This window comes from Aquarana catesbeiana, linkage group LG05 (assembly GCF_042186555.1).
Source record: "Aquarana catesbeiana isolate 2022-GZ linkage group LG05, ASM4218655v1, whole genome shotgun sequence".
In the NCBI taxonomy this organism is placed as follows: domain Eukaryota; kingdom Metazoa; phylum Chordata; class Amphibia; order Anura; family Ranidae; genus Aquarana; species Aquarana catesbeiana.
This window is the reverse complement of record NC_133328.1, coordinates 295,771,558-295,793,279: the sequence shown is the minus strand read 5'-3', so window position 1 is coordinate 295,793,279 and position 21,722 is coordinate 295,771,558. Positions and strand designations below refer to the sequence as shown.

Below are 21,722 nucleotides of genomic sequence, written 5' to 3'. Positions count from 1 at the left end.
TTTTTTTTCTTTATTCTTAAGGGAGGGTGTTGTATTTAGTTTTAGTTTGTGATTGATTTGTGCTGCTGCCCTATCCAAACTGCTTTATTTTATTTTCATTTTTTTTTGCAAGGCAACAACAGTGTGCACCTAAACCACCTCACATTATATCACTCACATTCACAGCATTCCCCATTTACAAAATAAAGAGGTATAGTGTACACTGATTAGGCATTTTTCTCCATGATGAAATTGTCTCTGCATCTGTCCAATTTCTACACCACTTTATCATCTGTAGTCTCTTATTTCTTAAAGGAAAACACCTGCCATCTCATGCTTCTTTACATTTTGGCCTATTTTCCCTCATGTATATTGTTCTTGCCAGGTATCTGTGAAAGTTTTGCATCAGTGAAAACAGGGACAGCAAACGTCCAAGTTTTTAAACAGACACTAAATAGATAAGGGCACTGATGCTGCTTATATGCCAAGCTTATTGAAAAAAAAAGAACAAAAAAAACATAAATAAATAAATTACACAGCCAAGTATTCACTACCAGAGTAAAGTTGAGGCTGTCCATTAAAACCATTCTATTCTGTAACATCACATTCAGCTTTAAAGTATTCCCCCAATATATTTTAAAGGATTGGTGTTTTATGTCATCCTTGAAGCAACATGAAAATTACCCTCTCCCTCCTCTACAGTAAAAATAAAAAATAGTTTGTTTGCTAGCCCTAAAAAATGGCAGAATTTACTAGCATGACCCACCCCCTATAGTCTTCAGTGGGATTCACCATGAAGTTTAGGTTTGCCAGATTTCAAAAATACTCCTTTTCTATTTATTTATTTTTTGCTTTTTAACCTTTTTGTCTGAGTACAGGTCTGTTTGTCCCAAGCATGTTTAAATTCACTTACTGTAAGCATTTTCTTAGTGGATGCAAAGAATTCTTTGGATGATTTAGAGAGGTGGGGCAGTGATGTGATTATCTTCACCCTGAAAGTCTGGTTAGACATTGCTTGCTGTAATGGATGAAGATTGGATTTTGCTCTTTTACAGACAGATCCTGCAGTGAGAGTTGAGTGTCCCTATAGTCATGACGGTCCCCTTTTTTATCACTCTTAAATTGCTGCCTGTAATGCTGTTGCTGTAATGTCCCTCCCTTGTGTTCCACAAGGGGGCAATATGGTACTAAGCTGGGAGTGCCTGTGTTTTTCACTTAAAGTGGTTGTAAACCCTTACATATACCCAGTGAATAGGCTGCCCTCAGGTGATACACAGACATCTTCTCCACAGCCGTTCAAAGTCCAAAATCTATACAGCTTGTTTGAGAGTTCAGAAAAAAGAGGGCGGAGAGCTCAGTTAGGAGAGCTGATTGGAGGGAAGGGACACACCTTCATTTACACAACACCCAAGAACAGAGCTGAGGCTGCGAATCAGCTAGATGTCCATCCCCTGTCACCTTTTTTCTCTTGGTGTCAGGAAAATTTGTCAGAAGTGATTTATGCTAATAGTAAAGGAACAAAGCAGCAGACAGAAATGACACTTAGGGGGTTACTTACTAAAGGAAAATCCACTTTGCACTGCAAGTGCACTTGAAGTAAAGTCACTGTAGATCCGAGGGGGACATGCAAGGAAAATAAAAAACAGCATTTTAGCTTGCACATGATTGGATGATAAAATCAGCAGAGCTTCCACTCATTTCAGATCTAGCCCTTAGATTGAGAGCGACTGCACTTCCAAGTGCACTTTCAAGTGCACTTGCAGCGCAAAGTGGATTTGCCTTTCGTAAATAACCCCCTTAGTGTTCTTAATTGAGACAAGTAAACACTATAGAGCAGTGGCTCTCAACTCCTGTCCTCAGGACCCACTAACAGGCCAGGTTTGCAAGATACTGTAACTGAAATACATCAAGGTGATGTAATTTGCTGCTCAGTGATTGCAGTATTCTAGTATGCATCTCCCCAAGGTAATACTTAAAATCTGGCCTGTTAGTGGGTCCTGAGGACAGGAGTTGAAAACCACTGCTATAAAAGGAATATGCTTTGTTCCTATTTCATGTCTGAGGTTTACACCCATTTTAACCTCTTCCCCGAAAGACGGCTACAGCGCGTGCTCACATTGCCGGGAGGCATCTATGGATGTCCTCCTATAAACGCACTGCGGCACACGGGCGGTGAGCTCTATGTCTTTAGGACACAGCTGATCACAGATCAGGGTAAAGGGCCAATCACAGCAGCCTTTTACCACGTGATCAGCTGTGTACAATCACAGCTGATCACGATGTAAACACAAGCCGGTTATCGGCATTCCTTTCCTTATGTGAGGAGTGACAGCGTGAGGAGAGGAGAGCCAATAACAGGCTTGTGTGAAAGGGACATTACATGACTGGGATAAAAGTTTAGCCGATTTCCTTAGGGCCCTTTGGTTTTGCTGTAGATGCTTGTAAGATTACATTCAGCAAGTATTATACTTAGAAATTTGTACATATGCGTATAATTTTTGGCTAAGATGCTGGTCTGCAAATTTACCTTGCAAAACATGATTGGCATGAGAGGATTAAACACGCATCTCGTAGGGTGTCTGTTCCTTATACTTCCACACCTGATCCACAAGGCAGTATTTTTATGTCGCTCACAGGCCTCATCCTCCAGTGTGAAGTGAGTGAAGCTTTAACCCAGTTCCATAAGAAAACTCAGTTCTCTAAGCCAGCAAGTTGGATTCCAAGTCTCCCGCTCAATGAAGGGGCGCCCCACTTGCTTGGGTGGGGGTCAGTTGCAGTCATTTGCAGAAGAAAATGTGATAGGGGGAAATTGCAGACAAATGGGTTCATTTGTGCAAGCTGACCTTCTGAAAGTTTCCTTCTCAGCATTCTTTTTTGAATGTTTCTAGGATTCTGCCTCTTTTGCAAGCTCTCGATCACCTGCTTGCTTGGTGAGTTATCATATCAGTCCTAGATGAAGGAAGGTTCTTGGCTTTTATTAAAAAAATGTTTGCAGTTCCAAAGTCAAGTGGAGACATTAGGCCAAATTTGTACCTCAACAAATTTCTAGAAGTGCAGAGGTTTCAAACAGAGTCAGTACGCACTGTGGCTTTGTTCCAGCCAGGGGATTCCTGGCATCAGTGGACATACTTTCATGTCCTGATCTTTCCCTCTCATCAGAAGTTTTTTGTGTTTACAATAGAAAATCTGCCTTTCTATTTGTCCATGTCTCTGTGAGTATTTACAAAATTCTGGGCCCAATTTTAGGCCTTTTAAAGGTCCAGGGGGTGCTCATTTTGGGATATCTGCTTAATGTACTGCACAGGGATCTATCCCTTTATCAGTTCAAGCACAATATACTGTATCTCTCATAGTTTGCACCTTAGAGAGGTTGGCTGGAGTCTTAGTTTCCAGAGGTCAATGTTGGTTCCAACCCAGGGGTTGGAGTATTTGGGTTCCTGCCTCTCTAGGCCTCTGCAGCAGAATGTCAGTGTGGGACTGTGGGACTCTCTGGATCCTCTAATCTTTATAGTCCCAACACTCTACAATCTAGTGTGGTGGAAGGCTCCAATGAGGTGGGAGATGAGTAGGTTACTTCTCCCCCTCAATATCAGCCATTGAGTGAGTCCTGGATCACCTGTCAGTGCAAGGGGCCTTGTCCCCCTTGGGAGAAGACTTTGCCCGTCAACATCCTGAAACTTCAAGCAGTTTGCCTGGCTCTCCTGCACTGGTCAGTTCAGCTGAGGGGAGACCTGGTACGGGTCCAGTCGGACAATGCCAAAGCTGTGGCATAAATGATTTTCTAAGAGGCTACCTGGGGCCAGGAGGTAAATTTCATCCTGTCCTGGGCAGAGCTCCATGTATCCACCCTGTCCATGATTCATATTCCAGAAATAGAGACTTGGTAAGCAGACTACCTCTGTTGGCGGCAGTTGTCTTCAAAGGAGTAGTCATCCATCCAGAAGTGTTCAGTGCACTTTGTCGTCAATGAGGCATGCCACATGTGGTTCTGGGCAAGATTGAATGGATTTGTTGCCAGGTCCAGGAATCCTCAGGCATATGCAGTCCCCAGTGTTGCCGTGGCACCAGTTTCAGTAATTTAGGCCTGGTTTCCATTACACCTTTTTCCACGTTTGCTTCACAGGAGCTCAGTGGAAAAAAACGCTGGAGAATTTGCACACCAGCTTGGTCCGGGAGAACGTGGTATACTGATCTTCCATTCTTCCCTATGGTTTGGGCAGTAGAGTTGTTGAAACCAGAATATTGAGGGATTGGAAGCTGCCTGATGCAGTCATCCCCACACTTTTTAGAGCCAGGAAGGCTGCTTCAAGGAAGGTTTACCATGGATCCGGGAAATCCCACGTGGCATGGTGTGAGGATAGGTTTTTCATCCTTACAGAAGTGTTGGGGCCAGATTTAGGTTTTCTCCAGTTTGGAGTAGATATAAGACTGTCCTTGAGTAAAATCAAGGGGCAGATTTCTGCCTTGGTAGTCCTATTTCTAAGATTGATCACTTTTCATTTCCTTAGGGTGTCTTTTGTTCAAGGCATCGTGCATATGGTTCCTTTGAGCAGGGCATCCTTTTGCTGTGGAACCACCTTTTTGGAACTGAATCGGGACCTTCCACGGATGGTTGTTATTGCTTTGATGAGAAGAATGTCAGAATTGGTGTCCCTTTCTTGCAAGGAGCCATTTCTGGTACTTCACCGGGTCAAAATGGTTCTTCAACCTCAGCCATCAGTCTTGCTAAAGGTGTTGTTTCATATTCTTTTTTTCCCAGGCCTCAGTTGCTGGGAGACAAGGCTCTTTACTTATTAGGCGTGATTTGGGCTGTTAAGATGTATTTTATTTGACTGCTGTAGCCAGGCAGTCAAATTCACCTTTTTGTCCTTCCTGAAGGACCAGGGTAAGGTCAGGCAGCTACCAAGTTGACCATTTTCTGTTGGCTTCATTAGCTTACTTCTAAAGCCTGGGGTTTGAAAACAGAGATTCTACTGTTTCTGGTGATGGCATATTCTATAAGGAGTGCTGTGTCTCCTGGACTGGCTGTCATCAGGCTTCAGTGGCTCAGGTGTGTAAGGCTGCAACCTGGCTGTTTTTGGTTCACACGTTTGCTAGGGTTTACCCGATGGTTGTAAGGGCTGCTGAGAATACTGCATTTGGTTGCGTTGAGTTTGCAAACTACTGTATTTATTAATTTTGGCCTGTTGTTGGTGGCTGTGTTTCGCCCCCTTCATGGGCATTGCTTTGAGACATCCCAGGTAGTCATGATTTATAGCTGGCTCTGTGTCCCGTGATGTATAATGATTAATCCTTCAGGCTGCCTCATACAACACCGTTATGCTCTCATGCAAACCCTGCACCTTGCACACAGTTGTTTCTCACAGTTCCCTGCTGCTTTGGCTCTTAGGCTTAGGGCTTTTGGCTGTTCCCATCACAGACCACACCGCACCGTGCAGACGTAACACTCATGGACTACTGGGTGCGGGGGGGGGGGGCTGGGGGTGGAGCCCTGACCTGACCTGCTGCTATGTCACTGATTATAATGGGTGTACACATCTGCACATGTGTGCTGGTCTCCAGCGGGATCTGGACACTGGGTTGGATACTTCATTCCTCCCAAAACTCTTCCAAGCCTCCAAACTCTAGATCCTCATCCAGGAATTACAAACCCCGGAGAACGATTCATCGAAACAAACCAACTTTCTACACTCAGAATGAACATACTGGAGCCCCTCACTCAGGATATGTGAGAACCCTGTGTCACCTTTGCCTATTTCTACCCAGTGGCAGGGCATCGCACTGTCACATTTTTCAAAGAGTTTAGTTATGCCCTGCAATCTCTCCTGATGTGTTGTATTTTATTCCTTAGACCTTTCCCCATTTTATTTTATTCTCTCTGAACTTGCCCTATCTTATCAAGAAATATCTTTTTGTTACAGTATTCTAAACACTGTCTAAAGAGCTCTACAGTGGATCCCTCTAATGACACACTGCAGAATTCTATTCGCTTTCCCCTATGCCAGGCCACACTTCTCATTTTACAATCATGTAAGTAAGCATCTCCAAATCTATTTCCTCTGTAGTTCCGGCCCAAGTTGTACCCCTAATATTGTACTCTCTCAAATTATTTTTTTTCTGTAAGTGTATTATTTTGCATTTAGAAATGTTGACCTGCAGTTTCCACTGCTTTGACCAATCTTCCAGCAAGATTTGGGACTTTATGTGAAGCATGCAGCCAGGGAGACCTGACGACATAAAGTTTACCTTTCTAATTAACTTTATCACTTTTCTTTTCCCCTTTCCTTTTATAATGTTTACATACCCACCAATGTAATGTTTACTTCTAACAATTTTTTAGACACCTATTCTGCAACTTCTCCTGAAGAGTGGCACTTTAGCCATGAAACGCATCAAGCTAGCTGATGCTCCTCGATTTACACCTCAAATACTATTACCAACTTTTTTTTTTTTTTATTCTACCAATCGCAATAATTTTTTACTGTGGAGACACGCTATAATGAGTCTGGTACTTTTATGATGTTATTGACAGCAGCGGGAGCCAATGGCTGTGCTGCTATCAATCTATTCAATCAGGACCTGAGGCACCGGCTGGAGCTGGTGTGCTCGTCCCCACCACTGGAAAGACCGGGTTCAGGTAAGTAAAAGGGTATACAGATGTGAGAGCTAAAGAACTTAACCAGCAAAGCAAAAAAAATTAATAAATGCTCTTATCCCAGTAGTGATGTTTAGAGAAAAACATTAACACTCTCTTTATCAATGGAACAAACCTCTTCCAGACTTCTTAACCACTTACTGGTCGGCTCCTGTACATATACGTCGGCACTTTGAAGATGGATATCTCGGTAACGGCAGCAGCTGCTGCCACAACCGAGATATCCATCTTTACAGGAGCCGGTCCTGTGTACGATAATGGTGGTCTCTGTGGCGGGTTCGCCACGAGATCACCGTTATTGGCGGCGGGAGAGGTGCCACCCCCCCTCCCACCACTCTCCCGCGCCCTCCGCCGCTTACCGGAGCCGTCGGTAGCGGCGGAGGTGATCTGGACCTTTCTGTGCCTGGGTATGGAGACGAGTGAGGCTAAGATGGCCGCCACCCCTCTCCATACCATTGGACGGCTGAAGCGACGTCATTACGTCAGCTCCACCCACTTTTCTTAAAGGCATATTTTTTTTTATGTCATTTTTTCAAACTACTTTTTTTTTTTTTTTTTTTTTTGCATTTTAGTCCAAATATGAGAGACCTGTCATGCTTTTTTCTATTACAAGGGATGTTTACATTCCTTGTAATAGGAATAAAAGTGACACCATTTTTTTTTCAAACAGTGTAAAAATAGATAATATATTGAAAAAGAAATAATAAAAATAAAAACATTTTTTTAAAACCCCCCGGTCCCGACGAGCTCGCACGCAGAAGCGAACACATACGCGAGTAGCGCCCGCATATGAAAACTGTGGTCAAACCACACATGTGAGGTATCGCCGCAACTGGTAGAGCGAGAGCAATAATTCTAGACCTAGACCTCCTCTGTAGCACAAAACATGCAACCTGTAGAATTTTTTAAACATCGCCTATGGAGATTTTTAAGGGTAAAAGTTTGACGCCATTCCACGAGTGGGCGCAATTTTGAAGCGTGACATGTTGGGTATGAATTTACTTGGCGTAACATTATATTTCACAATATAAAAAAAAATTGTGTAAACTTTACTGTTGTCTTATTTTTTATTCAAAAAAGTGAATTTTTTCCAAAAAAAGTGCGCTTATAAGAAATACGGTGCAAAAAAAAGTATTTCAATGACCGCCATTTTATTCTCTAGGGTGTTAGAAAAAAAACAATATATAATGTTTGGGGGTTCTAAGTAATTTTCTAGCAAAAAAAACTGTTTTAAACATGTAAACACCTAAAATCCAAAACGAGGCTAGTCCTTAAGTGGTTAAATAAGATTATCCTGTGTGTTTGCCTCATTGGGCTTTTAATATTTCATGTGACATTTTGCTAAACAAAGCCAGTCAGAAATATAGAAAACTAAATATAAAACTGTTATACAGACTGTGACATATACAATATGGTCTTACATTTTCTGATGCTTGTTACCTTTAAATGCTGTTTACCATTAGATATGCACTTTAGACGAAACAGTCTTTTTTAGGGTTTGAGCTTATTGCATTTTCAAAGCGTAACAGCTGATGTTTACTTTGAATAGCAGACTAAATAATTGACAGCTACAGGAATTCAATTGCAGAAAAAAACTCCCAGATTCCCAGCTCAGATTCACCTAGATGTTTGTCTCATTATTTTTGGAAATTTTCAGCTGACAACTGCAATAAAACAGATTTGTTTTATAAATTGAACCTTGAAAAGATGTGACAGTATGGTTTTATAAAGGTTAGAAAGCACAAAGGGGCAATCATTAAGTGATTATGTGACAATATATAAATGGTCATTTTGCAGTGTATGCATTTCTTCTATATGTGCCCAATTTATAGTAGATGTTATATTTTAACTCTCTATTTTAAAACCAATGTTAAGCACATAATTTATTTTGTTTAAAAACACATTGGGGTTGATTTACTAAAACTGGAGAGTGCAAAATTTGGTGCAACTGTGCATGGTAGCCAATCAGCTTCTAATTTCAGGTTGTTCAATTAAGCTTTTACAGAAAAAAACATGGAAATTGGTTTCTATGGGGAGCTGCACTAGAGTTTTCATTCTCCAGTTTTAGTATATCAACCCCATTGTATTATCTTACATTACAAATAACTACCTGTTCTTTTCTCCCAGATCTTATAGTTCAATAGTTTTCCTTTTCAGTACTAGTGTTCTAATGTTAGAGTCTGTCTAGTTATTACCCATCAAATTTGGTTGCAAATTTAATTATTTGCGATAGAAGATAGAAAATAGGCACCCATATTAACTTCCACACTCTTTCGCTCTCCTTTGCTGCTAAAACTTCTATCTCCTGCTATTATTCATTTAGCCATCCTTACATTCCCATTTGGCTGCTTGTCTGTAAGCCACACTCATGTCTCTCTCGTCTTTGCTTCACACTTATTAGCCAGGCTCTCTTCTCTCACCACCTTATGCATATTTTTAGTTCCCATATCACCCCATGGTTATATATTGTTCAACAGAACCATGAGAGGGGATTTTTGGAGTTAGAGTGGTGAACGCATGGGTATAGGTTACACAGGCTACAAATGCTGCGATTGTCCTAAAAACTATTTATCATTGTTTTCATATAGCATAATTGTTTTGCAGGTTGGTAAAGAAGAGACATGTGTTTCAGACTTCAGTAAGAGTCCAAGCCTCCAGGACACTAATGTAAGGTCTGTCTCTGCTTATTTGTTCTCATATTTTCTAACTGATGTTCAGTTCATTATTTTAATTACAAGCAAATGTGAGAAGTGGCAATTTCTGTTGTCTGGAATCCATCTGCATAGTGTATTTGTCAGTTTGAATTGATATAATTTAATGTTGTTTCACATTATATTCTTGTGTTGTAACTTTTTGTTAACAAGTGCATGGAAACAAAAAACTTAAGCCTTGTACACACGATTGCATTTTCCGTAGACAAAACCTCAGACTTTTGTCCGAAGGCGTGTGCCTGGATTTTGTTTTGCATACAAAGAGCAAGGAATTGTCAGACAACAAACATGAATGTAGTGACATACTATGTGGTTTTTCAGCTCTTTAACGCCACCCTTTGGTCTCCTTCTGCTAATTTCGTGTTAGTAGAAATTTGGTGAGTGTTGATTCGCGATTTTCTATTTGCGCTTTTCATTTCGCACTTTTCAGTTCGTTTCTGGACGGCCGTTCGTCAACCAGCCATGTTGAGGAATCGGAGGAGATAACGTGTTATTTGATATTGGCCTTGGAGTTATTAGTTTGACCTAAGTCCAGTCCAGGAACAGGAGGAGGAGGAGTTCTTGAACCAAAATTTGGTTGCTTTATTAATCATAACCAATTATGTCATATGGGAAAAATGGTGACTCGCGCTAAAACAAACTATAATGTATATGGCTGAGAGGTAACCCCAACCTTAAAGAAACCAAATACAAATACAAAAATAAAAATGTGATAATGTAACAAACCACACTATGCAAAATTGTGGGAGTATTCAAGCCCCCCGTGAGCAAATATAGAAATTATATACAATAATGTATCAAAATTGGTGCAAAAATCTTTACATACAAAAAGTTCTGTGTATGATATATACAAATAAAATTAAAAATATTGAAGAAATAGTCCATATGAGAAAACACCCAAAAAGTGATTTGACAATCCTAGATTATCCAATTGTATGGAATCCTAGGTGTATGGGTCCACCACCATAGATAGAGAGCCTGGCCGCTTACCAGAACCCCATGACCCCCCCGTTACAGAGGGTCTAAATGGGCTGTGAAATCCTGCTATTCCGGAACTCCCAGGGGTCAGGATGGAGGCTGGAATGGGACATCAGGAACTGAAGTGGAGATGAATGGATCCACAGGGAAAAAGACTTGGCCCTCAGCAGAGTAGTGTCATCATAAAAGAGAGAAAGAGGAGGGATAATGTGCATCAGCTAGGATCATTACACTGGAGGATAGCTCCTGGTTGTCACGTTTTAGGGGAACATTCCACCAGAGTTTGCAAATCCTTTTTTCCGCTTTAGATTTCTTTTAGGTCTTAAATATCTGCTTTCGGTTTCGCTCTCGTCCCGTCGTCACGACGTTGAGCCAGGTAGGTGCCTACCTGGATTTGCAAACTCTGGTGGAATGTTCCCCAAAAACGTGACAACCAGGGGCTATCCTCCAGTGTAATAATCCTAGCTGATGCACATTATCCCTCCTCTTTCTCTCTTTTATGATGACACTACTCTGCTGAGGGCCAAGTCTTTTCCCCTGTGGATCCATTCATCTCCACTTCAGTCTTTTTCCCATTTTACGTTGTGTGTTTGTGTCACATTTAGGACATCGCAGCATATACTACACATATTTTTGATGCGCAGTTATTTTTCACTTTTTCTTGTTTCAATTATGTCATATGCCTTTGCTGCGGGAGCTCAAGGTGAATAATCCAGATGATTTTCAGAATTATCTCTGGATGACGGACCTCTGCTTTCACCAACTCTTGCCATTGGTGACCCCCTATATTAAGAAGCAGGACACATGCATAAGTTTTTTATTTTATTTTTTGGTTGAATAATAATGATTTGATTTGTTATATTTTCTATATTTTTGGATGCATAGAATGCACTTTTTGGTTAAGTTCTATTGGCAGATAGTATGTCTAATTTTATTTGTTTTCTTTTTTTTTTAATGCACAATAAAAAAAATTGTGGAGTGCCAGGAACCACCGAGTAATCCTGGCATTAGTCCCTTTACCTTGTTTCACCCATGTTAAAGGGGCATGCTCAGAAATCAGCCTAAACTTCCTCCCCAAGAGGTAGTATCTGAGGGATTTCAGGTACAGTATCTCCTTACCTCTGCTTTCAGACCTGGCCAGTAAAACCGGTCGGTGATCCGTGCCTCCGTCTTTTCAACTCCCAGGTGTCCCCCTAAAATATTGTCATGAGCCAGGTTCAGGACCTTGCGTCTATACTGTTGGGGTACCAATAATTGTTCTACCATATTTTCTCTCACTTTGGTAACCCAATAAAGCAATTCATTAACTATTGCGAAGTGTGGCCACCGCTCATTTGCACCTGGCTCTTGGGGAACCCCATTTACTACTACAACCTGTTCCCGTGCATGGGCCAAAGTGGGGTCCTGCATCTGGGCAGTACCAAATACCCCCTAGGAAACACCCAAATCCGGCAGGGCAGGGGTAGAGGCCACTTTCTCATCCTCTTCCCCCAGCATTACCTGAAGTGGGGAAGCCCCCCCCCAGTGTTCAGGTAGGTCTGTGGACTACACATCTTGACATCCTTAACAGTATCAGCACTACTTTCATCACCATTAACCAAATCATTAGCATTTTCATCAACTGGATCCACATTCAGAATATTTGCCGTTTCAGGGTTATTCCTCTCAACAGCAGGAACAGAGGGACTAGTTTCTCCCCAGTCTTTGGACCGTTCGGGTAGTTCTCCTTGTCCCCACAGTTTTGCAAAAAATGGACAGTCTCTTCCTATTATAACATCATGTACCAAGTTCTTTACCACCCCCACCTCTTGAGTACCAGTGCCACATGCTGTGGAGATGGACACCGAGATGAGAGGGTACTCTCTAGTGTCCCCATAAATGCACACAACCCGTAAAGTTTTTCTTACCAGACCGATCTTCCCAATTACTCTAGGATGAATGAGGGTTACTATGCTTCCGGAGTCCAACAAAGCACGGGCAGGAAGGTGGTTCACTTGGACTTCACACTCAAATTTCCCCTCTCCAAGGTCAAGATGTGTTGTACATGCTTTATGGGCATAAAAAGACCCCCTCCAAAGAACCCTGCATTCCATGGGCTCCTCTTGCAGTGGGCAGCGAGCCCGGGTATGGCCCCAGGAATGACATTGCCAACATTGTATATCCCCTCCTCTCCTAACAGGAACAGATCGCTGAGGAGGTACGGGGTGTGACCCTTGACCTTCCGGGGTGTTGGTTCCAGGGCTCTGGGGGACGTCCTTTTCGAAGGGCGGCAGTCGATAGAATAGGCCATGGCTGACTGGGCCCTTGGCACTTGGTAGGGCCAAGCAGATCCTCCACCACTGTATATCGTTCCACCATCTTGACAAGGAGGTTCACTATTTTGAGGTCTCCATGGCTGACTCACCGTTGAAGGTCGTCTGGCAGTGACCTTAGGTATCAGTCCAGCATGACCCGCTCCACGATTTGGGGGCCAGACAACACTTCGGGCTGCAGCAATTTTTTTTACCAGTTGCACCAGGTCATGCATTTGAGACCGATCCGGACAATACTTCCATTGGTGCACTCGTTGGGCCCAAATGCCCGTAGTCACCCCCAAAGAAGCCAGTATTTCTGCCTTTAGTTTTTGATAATCTTTATCGTCATCCGGTTGTAGGTCGAAGTAGGCTTTTTGAGGATCTCCGGTGAGGAAAGGAGCAATTAGGCTGGCCCACTGGTCCTGGGGCCACCCTTCTCTCTCTGCCATCCTCTCAAATGTAGCAAGAAATGCCTCTACATCATCACTCAGGGACAACTTCTGCAAAAAATGGCTTGCCCTCACAGTCAACTGGTTGCCAGGGGCAACAGCCACTTGTTCACGGCCCTGAGAAAGCTGCTGCATTGCTTCTTTTAAGGCAGTCATCTGAGCCTGCATAACCACTTGCTGGGTCGCTTGCTGGGCTGCCAACTGGGCCACCAACAGGCGAGTATTTTCTTGCTGCAGAGCCAGTGCCTCTTTGTGGTGCGTTTGTTGTACCTCCAGCTGGGTTGCTAAGCGCTGATTAGCTTCCTCATGGCGAGTCTGCGCTTGCATATTAGCCAGGGACAGCTGTTTAATTAGCTCCTCCATTGCTTAAGCTTTCAGGGTTTGTGCAGCTTTAACCCAGGACATAAATCCACTGTACTGTCCCTTTAAATTTCAGTTTAAGTCCAATGCAAAAACAGCAAGAAAAATGCCTGTTACTCTGTCCTGCCCCACATCCTGCACCAGTTGTAAAGTTTGGGGAACCAGCTAGATCGCAGGACACAGGCTTTGCAGTCAAAAAGGAGGTTTATTAAAAGTAAATAGCTTCACAGCAGCAAAACAAAAAGGAGCCTTCCAGGCAGGACACTACTGTTCACTTTTATTGCTGCACACAAAACCACCATCCACCATCCACAGTCTCCTCTACACTCCTCCACACCCACCTACAACTTCCTGTTTTGTTTTTAAGCCACTTCCTCTGACAGGTGGGTTAACCCTTTTTGTTCCCTTAAAGGGACCACAGTCCAAACAGAGGGGAAATATAGCGTCCTTCCCGGACGTTCGACCCAGCCACGGTGTCCTGTACTATATATATATATATATATATATATATATATATATATATATATATATATATTTGTATGGGAAATCACTGGTCCATGGGAACAGAGACAGCAACAAAAAGGTCAGTCAACATAATCATGTGACATTATCACAATGGCCCAACTCTCTGCATCACTGAGGACTGCTTACTGCTGTAGATTCAAAGAGGAATAGGCCTCATGAGACCAACCCAAATAATAAGCCAGAATTAAGTATAAACAACAAACATTTAAACTGTTATCAAAGAAGTAGCAGCCCCATAAGAACATTCTACAGGTGAAAACTATAATTGATTTAAAAAATACATGTATGTCCCACCTGTAAATGAAGGCAAGTGGAACCCTTGTATGCAAACAAAAGATCCACTTTGCCTTCTATGAACATCTTCACATTCACAATCAGGGAGCACCCTTTTTGTCATGGTCAGGGATCAGGCTCAGACATCACAAATTCTGGATGGACCCTGTGCACACTTCTATACACTCTTTCCAGTAAACTATGCAATGAAAAATTGGGATATTAAGTTCACATATATTGCAATACAAGTTTAAGTTGACAAACTGCGTTAAAGTAATCCCTCTTATAGCCAGTCCTACACTGCCTTGCCACTGCAAATGCTTCGGTAGGCTTAGACAGGGTGCTACACCCCTGCACCCAGGGTGCAGGGGTGTAGCGGTATTCACCAGAGTTCCTGATAGTGGAGATGGGTTTTGCTGCATTTAAGTATCAGGTTGTGGTCTTTAGGATCACCCCAACAGAAGGTGAGCATGCCGGGGTCCAGTAGCAGATATAGCTGGTAGAGATCAAGCAGAAGTGCAGTCAGTAAACAAACCAAAGTTCAGTAATAAGTGGTTGCAGGTTGGGATCAAGCGGAAGCGTATCCGAGGAACAAGCCAAAAAGTTGGTAACGAGTGGTAACAGAGATCAGGAGGACTGCAGGTATGCAAAGGAGCAGGATATTGGTTGGAGAAAGCAAAACGAACTGGAAAACAGGAAGTGCAAAGACATGGCTTAAATCAGGAAGTTCAAAGGAGGAGCAGAGTTCAGGATTTGCCAGAAAAAAGAGACAAGGCAAGATTGTTCTAAAAGATCAGACAGGGAGCTGTCCAGCATCTCAGGTGGTTCAGCAAGAAGAGCTAACGCCAGACACAGCAAAGGTCATGGGTCAGATCCTATTCCTGACACTTTCAATCCAGTGGAATGAGAACAAAGTCATATTGCTACTATTATGCCCCGTACACACGGTCGGATTTTCTGGCGGAAAATGTGCGATTGGAGCTTGTTGTCGGAAATTCCGCCGTGTGTGGGCTCCATCGGACTTTTTCCATCTGAATTTCTGACACACAAAGTTTGAGAGCAGGCTATAAAATTTTCCGACAACAAAATCCGATCGCGTCAATTCTGACCGTGTGTGGCCAATTCCGACGCACAAAGTGCCACGCATGCTCAGAATAAATTCCGAGACGGAACTGCTAGTTCTGCTAAAATTAGCATTTGTAATGGATATAGCACTTTCGTCAGGCTGCAATGTTTTAAATTGTTTAATGCAGTGCACTCTCTTCTTTATAATGCTAGAAGAATGAAGTTGTTTTGCTGCTCATATTCACACAGAGTTCTCACAAACTTCTTTCTTTATTATTTCTCGTGATTTAATCAATATAATATTTTTATTTGTCACATCTACCGAAAAAATTTTATGTTTTTGATGTTTTTAGAAAAAACATTTTTTTATTTATTTTTTTAACTCCAGAATAGTTTTGGATGTGTTTTGTGTGTCAAGTTACCACAACACCATTATTATCTTGTATTATTTAACCTCAAGGAGGTTACTTGGTGTTGGTATCCCTTGTTAATTTCACATTGTATTTTTGAAATGTACCTGTCTCCTCACAAACTGTCCACTCTCTTGTCTTCCTTCCACGCTTCCTTCCACGCTGTGTCTGTGGTGGTGGAGTTGTGTCAGGAGGAGGAGGATAATGCAACTCACTCGGGTGGGTATTGGATGTGATTTCGCCCCTCAACCCCTTATTTAATGTTTGATAAATGATTTCCTCACCCATGAGGCCTTGGCCCTCCTGCATGTCCTGCAGTTTTGTGGCAGCCATGGAGGCAAAGGCCTCTTCATGAGTGGGGGTGGTTCTGAGGGACACAGAAGCCTCCTGAATCAGCCTGAGTGCTGAATCCTCCACGTTACTCCCCTTCCTGGGTCTTTTGTTTAGAAGGCGGAGGGGAGGAACCTGCGATTCTGTGAGGCTCCTACTGTGCCCGGCCTTCTCCTGGCTGCCACTTACCCCCGCCTCCTCCTGGCTGCCACTAACCCCCGCCTCCTCCTGGCTGCCACATTCCACAGCGTCCTCCTGTGTGCCACATTCCACAGCCTCCTCCTGGCTGAGGCTTTCCTGTGTATGAAAAAGGGACATAGTTTTAGTTTTTTATTCATCAATCATACACAATTTTTACCTCATGACTGTTGCAAATTGAATGTTAACAAATATCAAAGATTATCATTCTGAGCCCAGCATTTTTCATTCTTGTCCCAATTATTTTTGCCCACTACTGTCTATTGATATGTAAATGCCTTTATTTAATCTGCAATTAGTGATCAATAATAACATCTAGTTAACATCATTTATTTATTGACCAGAAATCTGTAGAACAATGCTATACCTGACTCAAGCTGGGCTCCTCCAATTCTTCCTGGGTGGAAGGCCCAGGTTGGACATCGGAAGCCTCAGCTGGGGTGAAAGATAGGGTTATAGGAAGAGTGGAGAGGGATTCCCTGACTACAGTCTGGTCTGACAGAAATCACAGTCTCTCATAGTACCAGAGCCTGGGGACATAAACGTCATCTGCTGCAGCTCCGGATCTCTGGGAATCCTGGACCTTCTTGCGCTCCCTAAGATAAGTGCTACTCAGGCCACCAATTTTGGCTTTTAAATAGGGGATGGTTGCCGTGGGGACCACAGGCTTTGCCAACTCCAGCAGTTTCTCCAGCGCTGCCTGCCTCCTTTGTTTATGATTATAATGCGGGTGTTTGACCTGCCACAGACAAGGCAGCTCCCTGTACTTGTCTATGGACAGGGGGAGGAAGTTGTGATCATTGAAGCCATCCATTTTATCTGCAATACACAAGACAAACCCTAATGTCAGGCTAAAGTCTCCTAATCTAGGCCTCAATCTCTAAGCAGTAGAGGCCCAAGTTTAAATGTTACCTTCGTTATCACGATCGGCGCTTCCTATACTCTTTCCTCCGCTCACAGATCATACGTACTATGCATGCATGTTACGCTTTATATACACTGCGCATGTGTGAAACTCCGCCCGCCCCTGAGGTTCTTTCTAGTCTATTCCCCGCCCCTTCTCATTCAGCGCAGTGGGGAAGAGCACATGGCAGAGACACAACAGATGCATGCTAATTACAGCAACGAGGAGAAGGAGGAGGAAAGCCTGGAGCCAGAAATGTCACAATCCCGGAGGAGACGATTTAAGGCATCAAATATGTCCTTTGTGGAGATGGTCGACATACTGAAGAGGGCCGACTATGAAGGGAAGTATGGACCTTACCCCAACAACAATGTCAAAAAGGCCAAGATCATGGTGAAAGTTGTGAAGAGTCTGCACCGTAATTTTGGAGTATGGCGATCCAAGGATCAACTGAGGAAGTGGTGGTCGGACCTCAAAATCAGGGAGCATGATCAGTATAGAAGGATCAGGAGAGTGCTGCAAAAAAGTAAGTAATTGTGCTTCCAAGCAATGTTTCATATTCCTATTTCTGCCATCAAATATCTGTGTGCTAAGTATATCTTTTTTTTGTTTACATAGGGGATAAAAGACTCGGACACCACTCATCAGAGGAGACAACAGACCCCCCACCTCAGGAAGAAGGTGAAATCCCACAAACACAACAGGAGGAGGAGGGAGACGTGGTGGAAATTGTCACCACAACATGTGAGTGTCTGCGACCATAGGCTCAGGTAAGAGATGGATGCCTGCATATTAATAATACATGGTGTGCTTTTTTTCTATATTTTTAGGTGATCGTGATGTTGTGGATGAAGGTCATTTCACCAGTGAAAGTGCCCAGATCCTGATCGGGGAGATCATGGGGTGTAATAGGGACTTGGAAAACATCAAGCAAAACATCAATGATGTTCAAAACAAAATGAAGAACATCATTGATGTTTTAGGGAGAGTTTAAAACCCCTCAAAATCCCTAACTTATTTCTGCTTTGTTTTTCTGACAATTTTTTGAACACTTTTTGACATATTATAGAAAATATGTCATCACGGGAGATCAATGTACGCGTTTTGGGGGTGCAACCCCTTCCTCACTAATAAAGTAGCTGAGAGGAAGAGGTTGCATCCACAAAACACGTCCCTTGATCCCCCATGATGGCAGCTAGCACATGTTGACATTCGGCAATTTGTGTGCATCTTCAAAATTTGACTTTTCCAGGTGTGACTACACCCCATCTGCTGAACGCAATATCAAACACAGTTTATAAATACTCATGTCTTATATTGCCTTCAATTTCTACAAAAGTTGAACTTTGTAAGTTCCAGAGATGTGTATTTCTTGTTGGTTTGAAACATGCCTGTTTTACCTTAAAAGGAAATTTGTACTTTTAATGTCAACTAAAAAAATGTTATACAACAAACATGTTGTTTTTTTTTTTTAAAAAAAAGCTTTTTATAAATGCACATGTGATTGTGCTTTGATTAAAAAGATTGAGAATCAACAATGTGTGGCTTCTTCTTTCAATGCTCAAAAGCATTTTTTTGTTGTAAAGTTGGTGTTTTCAGTGACAATGGGAGTTATTTACTAAAGGCAAATCCACTTTGCACTACAAGTGCAGTTTCAGTGCAGTCTCAAGTGCACTTGTAGTGCATAGTGTATTTTCCGTTAGTAAATATCACCCAACAGTGCTTTCTATTTTTACACACGCCATTGTCAGGACTCCACAAATTTCAGTCAGGGTCAGCTAAAAGAAAGACAAGCAGTAAATCTAAGCAAATATTTGTTCAGTTTAAAATATTTTTTTATTTAAAAAATGTTTCAGACATTGTCTGGCATATTGATGGCCCCCCTACCCGCAAAGTATTCCATGTATCTTAGACGGACCTTGCGGGCACTCTGGTGGGGCAAGCCAGGATGGCTAGCTTCAAGCGCCAGCAGGGTTGGTTCATTTAGATTAATTCCGGCTTCAGGCCCAACTGAGCCAGCATAGTTCACAGAATTTCTCCTTAATAATTTGTGGAGAACACAGCAAGCCAGGATGATGTGATTCAGTTTATATTCTGCCATGTGTATGGGTGTAAGAAATAGGTGGAACCGGCTGGCCATTATTCCAAGTGTGTTCTCCACCACTCTTCTGGCTCTGGCCAGCCGGTAATAAAAAACCCTCTGGTCCAGGGTGAGGGTCCTCATAGGGAATGGCCGCATAAGATGGTCCCCCAGCGCAAAGGCTTCATCCGCAACGAAGACGAATGGGAGTCCTTCTGCATTGTCTTCTGGAGGTGGCAAGTCCAAGCTGCCATTCTGGAGCCGCCTGTCGGCAATGACTCCACCATCCAGAGGCGGCTCTAGACTTTGTGAGGCCTTAGGCAAAACTTAGACATGAGGCCCCACTCCCTCCCATAATGGGAAAAATAATTCAATGGATGAAAATGAATTGTATTAGGAGGGTACAGTATAGGGGAATGGACAGTACAGGGGGTAGGTAAGTGAGCATAATAAAGATATATTTTCCTCAAGCAGAGCTGCACAGGGAGGCTGCTCTCACAGATCCTACCTATTCTGGTAGGCTGTCACAAAGAGAGAAATAAAGGGGGATGGGTGGAGAAAGAGAGAAATAAAGGGGGATGGGTGGAGAAAGAGAGAAATAAAGGGGGATGGGGAGAGAAAGAGAGAAAGAAAGATGGAAAGAAAGAAAGAGAAAGAAAGATGAAAGGAAAGAAAGAAAGATGGAAGGAGAAAGAGGAAGAAGGATGGAAAGAAAGAAGGATGGAAAGAAAGAAAGAAGGAAAGAAAGAAAGATGGAAAGAAAGAAAGATGGAAGGAAAGAAAGATGGAAGGAAAGAAAGAAAGAGAAAGAAAGATGGAAGAAAAGAAACAAAAGAAAGAAAGATGGAAGAAAAGAAACAAAAGAAAGAAAGAGAAAAAAGATAAAGGAAATAAAGAGAAAGAAAGATGGAAGGAAATAAAGAGAAAGAAAGATGGAAGGAAAGAAACAAAAGAAAGAAAGAAAAAAACGATGGAAGGAAGGAAGGAAGGAAGGAAAGTGAGGGGGATGGAGGAAGAAGGGAAGGAAGAGCATCCCCTACATCAGTGTACTCACTGGGAGGCAGGAGGGACTGGATGGATCAGACTCCCCTTTTCCTTTTCTGTTTGCTGGGCTTCAGCTTAAATCTTCCCGCCCACACATCCCCTTCTCTGAGGCAGAACAGAGAACACTGCCGAGGAGAGTGGGCGGGGCAGACACAGGATGAGAGGGCGGGAGGAGGAGGAGCAGAAGCTCTCTCTCCTCTTCTGTCTGGCTGTGCGGGCAGCAGGGGGAGGGGGGAGATCTGTCAGAGCAGGCTCTACTGAGTGTCTCTCCCTATCTGTGATCTGGAGATGTAGGTGATCTCCGATCACACGTCTCACTCGCAGCCTGTTATCTCTTCCTGTAGCAGAACGAGGGGACTCGGGACTGTGTGATGGCAGAGATCTCTGCTGCTGGAAGTGGCGGCTCTCTAATTGGGTAAACTAGCCAGCTGTGCGAGGCCCCTGTGACTGCGAGGTCTGAGGCTACCGCCTATTTCGCCTAATTAGAGAGCCGCCTCTGCCACCATCTGACATCTGGCCATTCTTCCCCACGTCCACATACAGGAACTCGTAAGTAGCCGACACCACCGCCAACATCACAATACTATTGAACCCCTTGTAGTTGTAATAGTATGACCCCGAGTTGGGTGGTGGGACGATGTGGACGTGTTTCCCATCAATTGCCCCTCCGCAGTTAGGAAAATCCCACCGCTGGGCAAAGTGGGAGGCCACAGTCTGCCATTCCTGTGGGTTGGAAGGAAACTGTGGAGTCAAACAAGAAAAATAAATTAATCATTTTGCACATAAACATGGAAAGCAGATTAGACACAAACATTCTTGGCCAACATCAGTGTAACATTTATTTTAGGGAGTATTTAAAGACAAAGGTATAAGGTCCACCCATCAGATTCCCTTCCCCCTCTCATGGGCCATTTTATCAATTTTAGGGGGGGAGATGTTTTGGACAGGTAACCCTCTCCACTTCATTGAGAGATGAATGCATAAATAATGTGTATTACTTTGGGCAGCCCCTCCTTACTTACACTATTGGCAGTCCACTGGACAGGTAAGATGTGTCATAATACAAAGATATAAATACACACTGTACACATTTTAGCACATTTTTACATTCGGATATTACCTATCAAGATAATAATAGGATACAAAAACTTTGAACATTACCATTTGAAAGTATTCAGGCAGGCCCTTGCACTACATGCTTTGGGGAATTCATCCATAAATATGACCACAAAAGAGGTAGGTATAGTGTGTATGGGTTTGGAGCAGTTGGGGGGAGGGAGGGTTCATAATTTGGGACCCCAAAAAAAAAACCTCTGGCACTCTGCCAGAATTTCAAGCACAAATCACATTTTTACACATTTTAGGGGGTATTTAGGGTAAAGCATTACTATGGAGCTGACAAAATACATTGTTAAGTGACTAGACGAGGTGGATATAGGGCCAGGAGAGCATGTTGGGGAGGTAAGT

The 21,722-nt window shown here is 43.0% G+C and overlaps 1 protein-coding gene across 2 annotated transcripts in view; it reads left to right on the top strand.

The window, feature by feature from the left end:
- Window positions 1–21,722, top strand: part of EPB41L4B (erythrocyte membrane protein band 4.1 like 4B) — a 910,607-nt gene that overhangs the window by 708,108 nt on the left and 180,777 nt on the right. For both annotated transcript variants that reach the window (XM_073630789.1, XM_073630788.1), the window contains one exon: window positions 9,239–9,306. In XM_073630789.1, coding sequence (XP_073486890.1) covers window positions 9,239–9,306 — 68 coding nt within the window. The remainder of the gene's footprint in view (window positions 1–9,238; window positions 9,307–21,722) is intronic.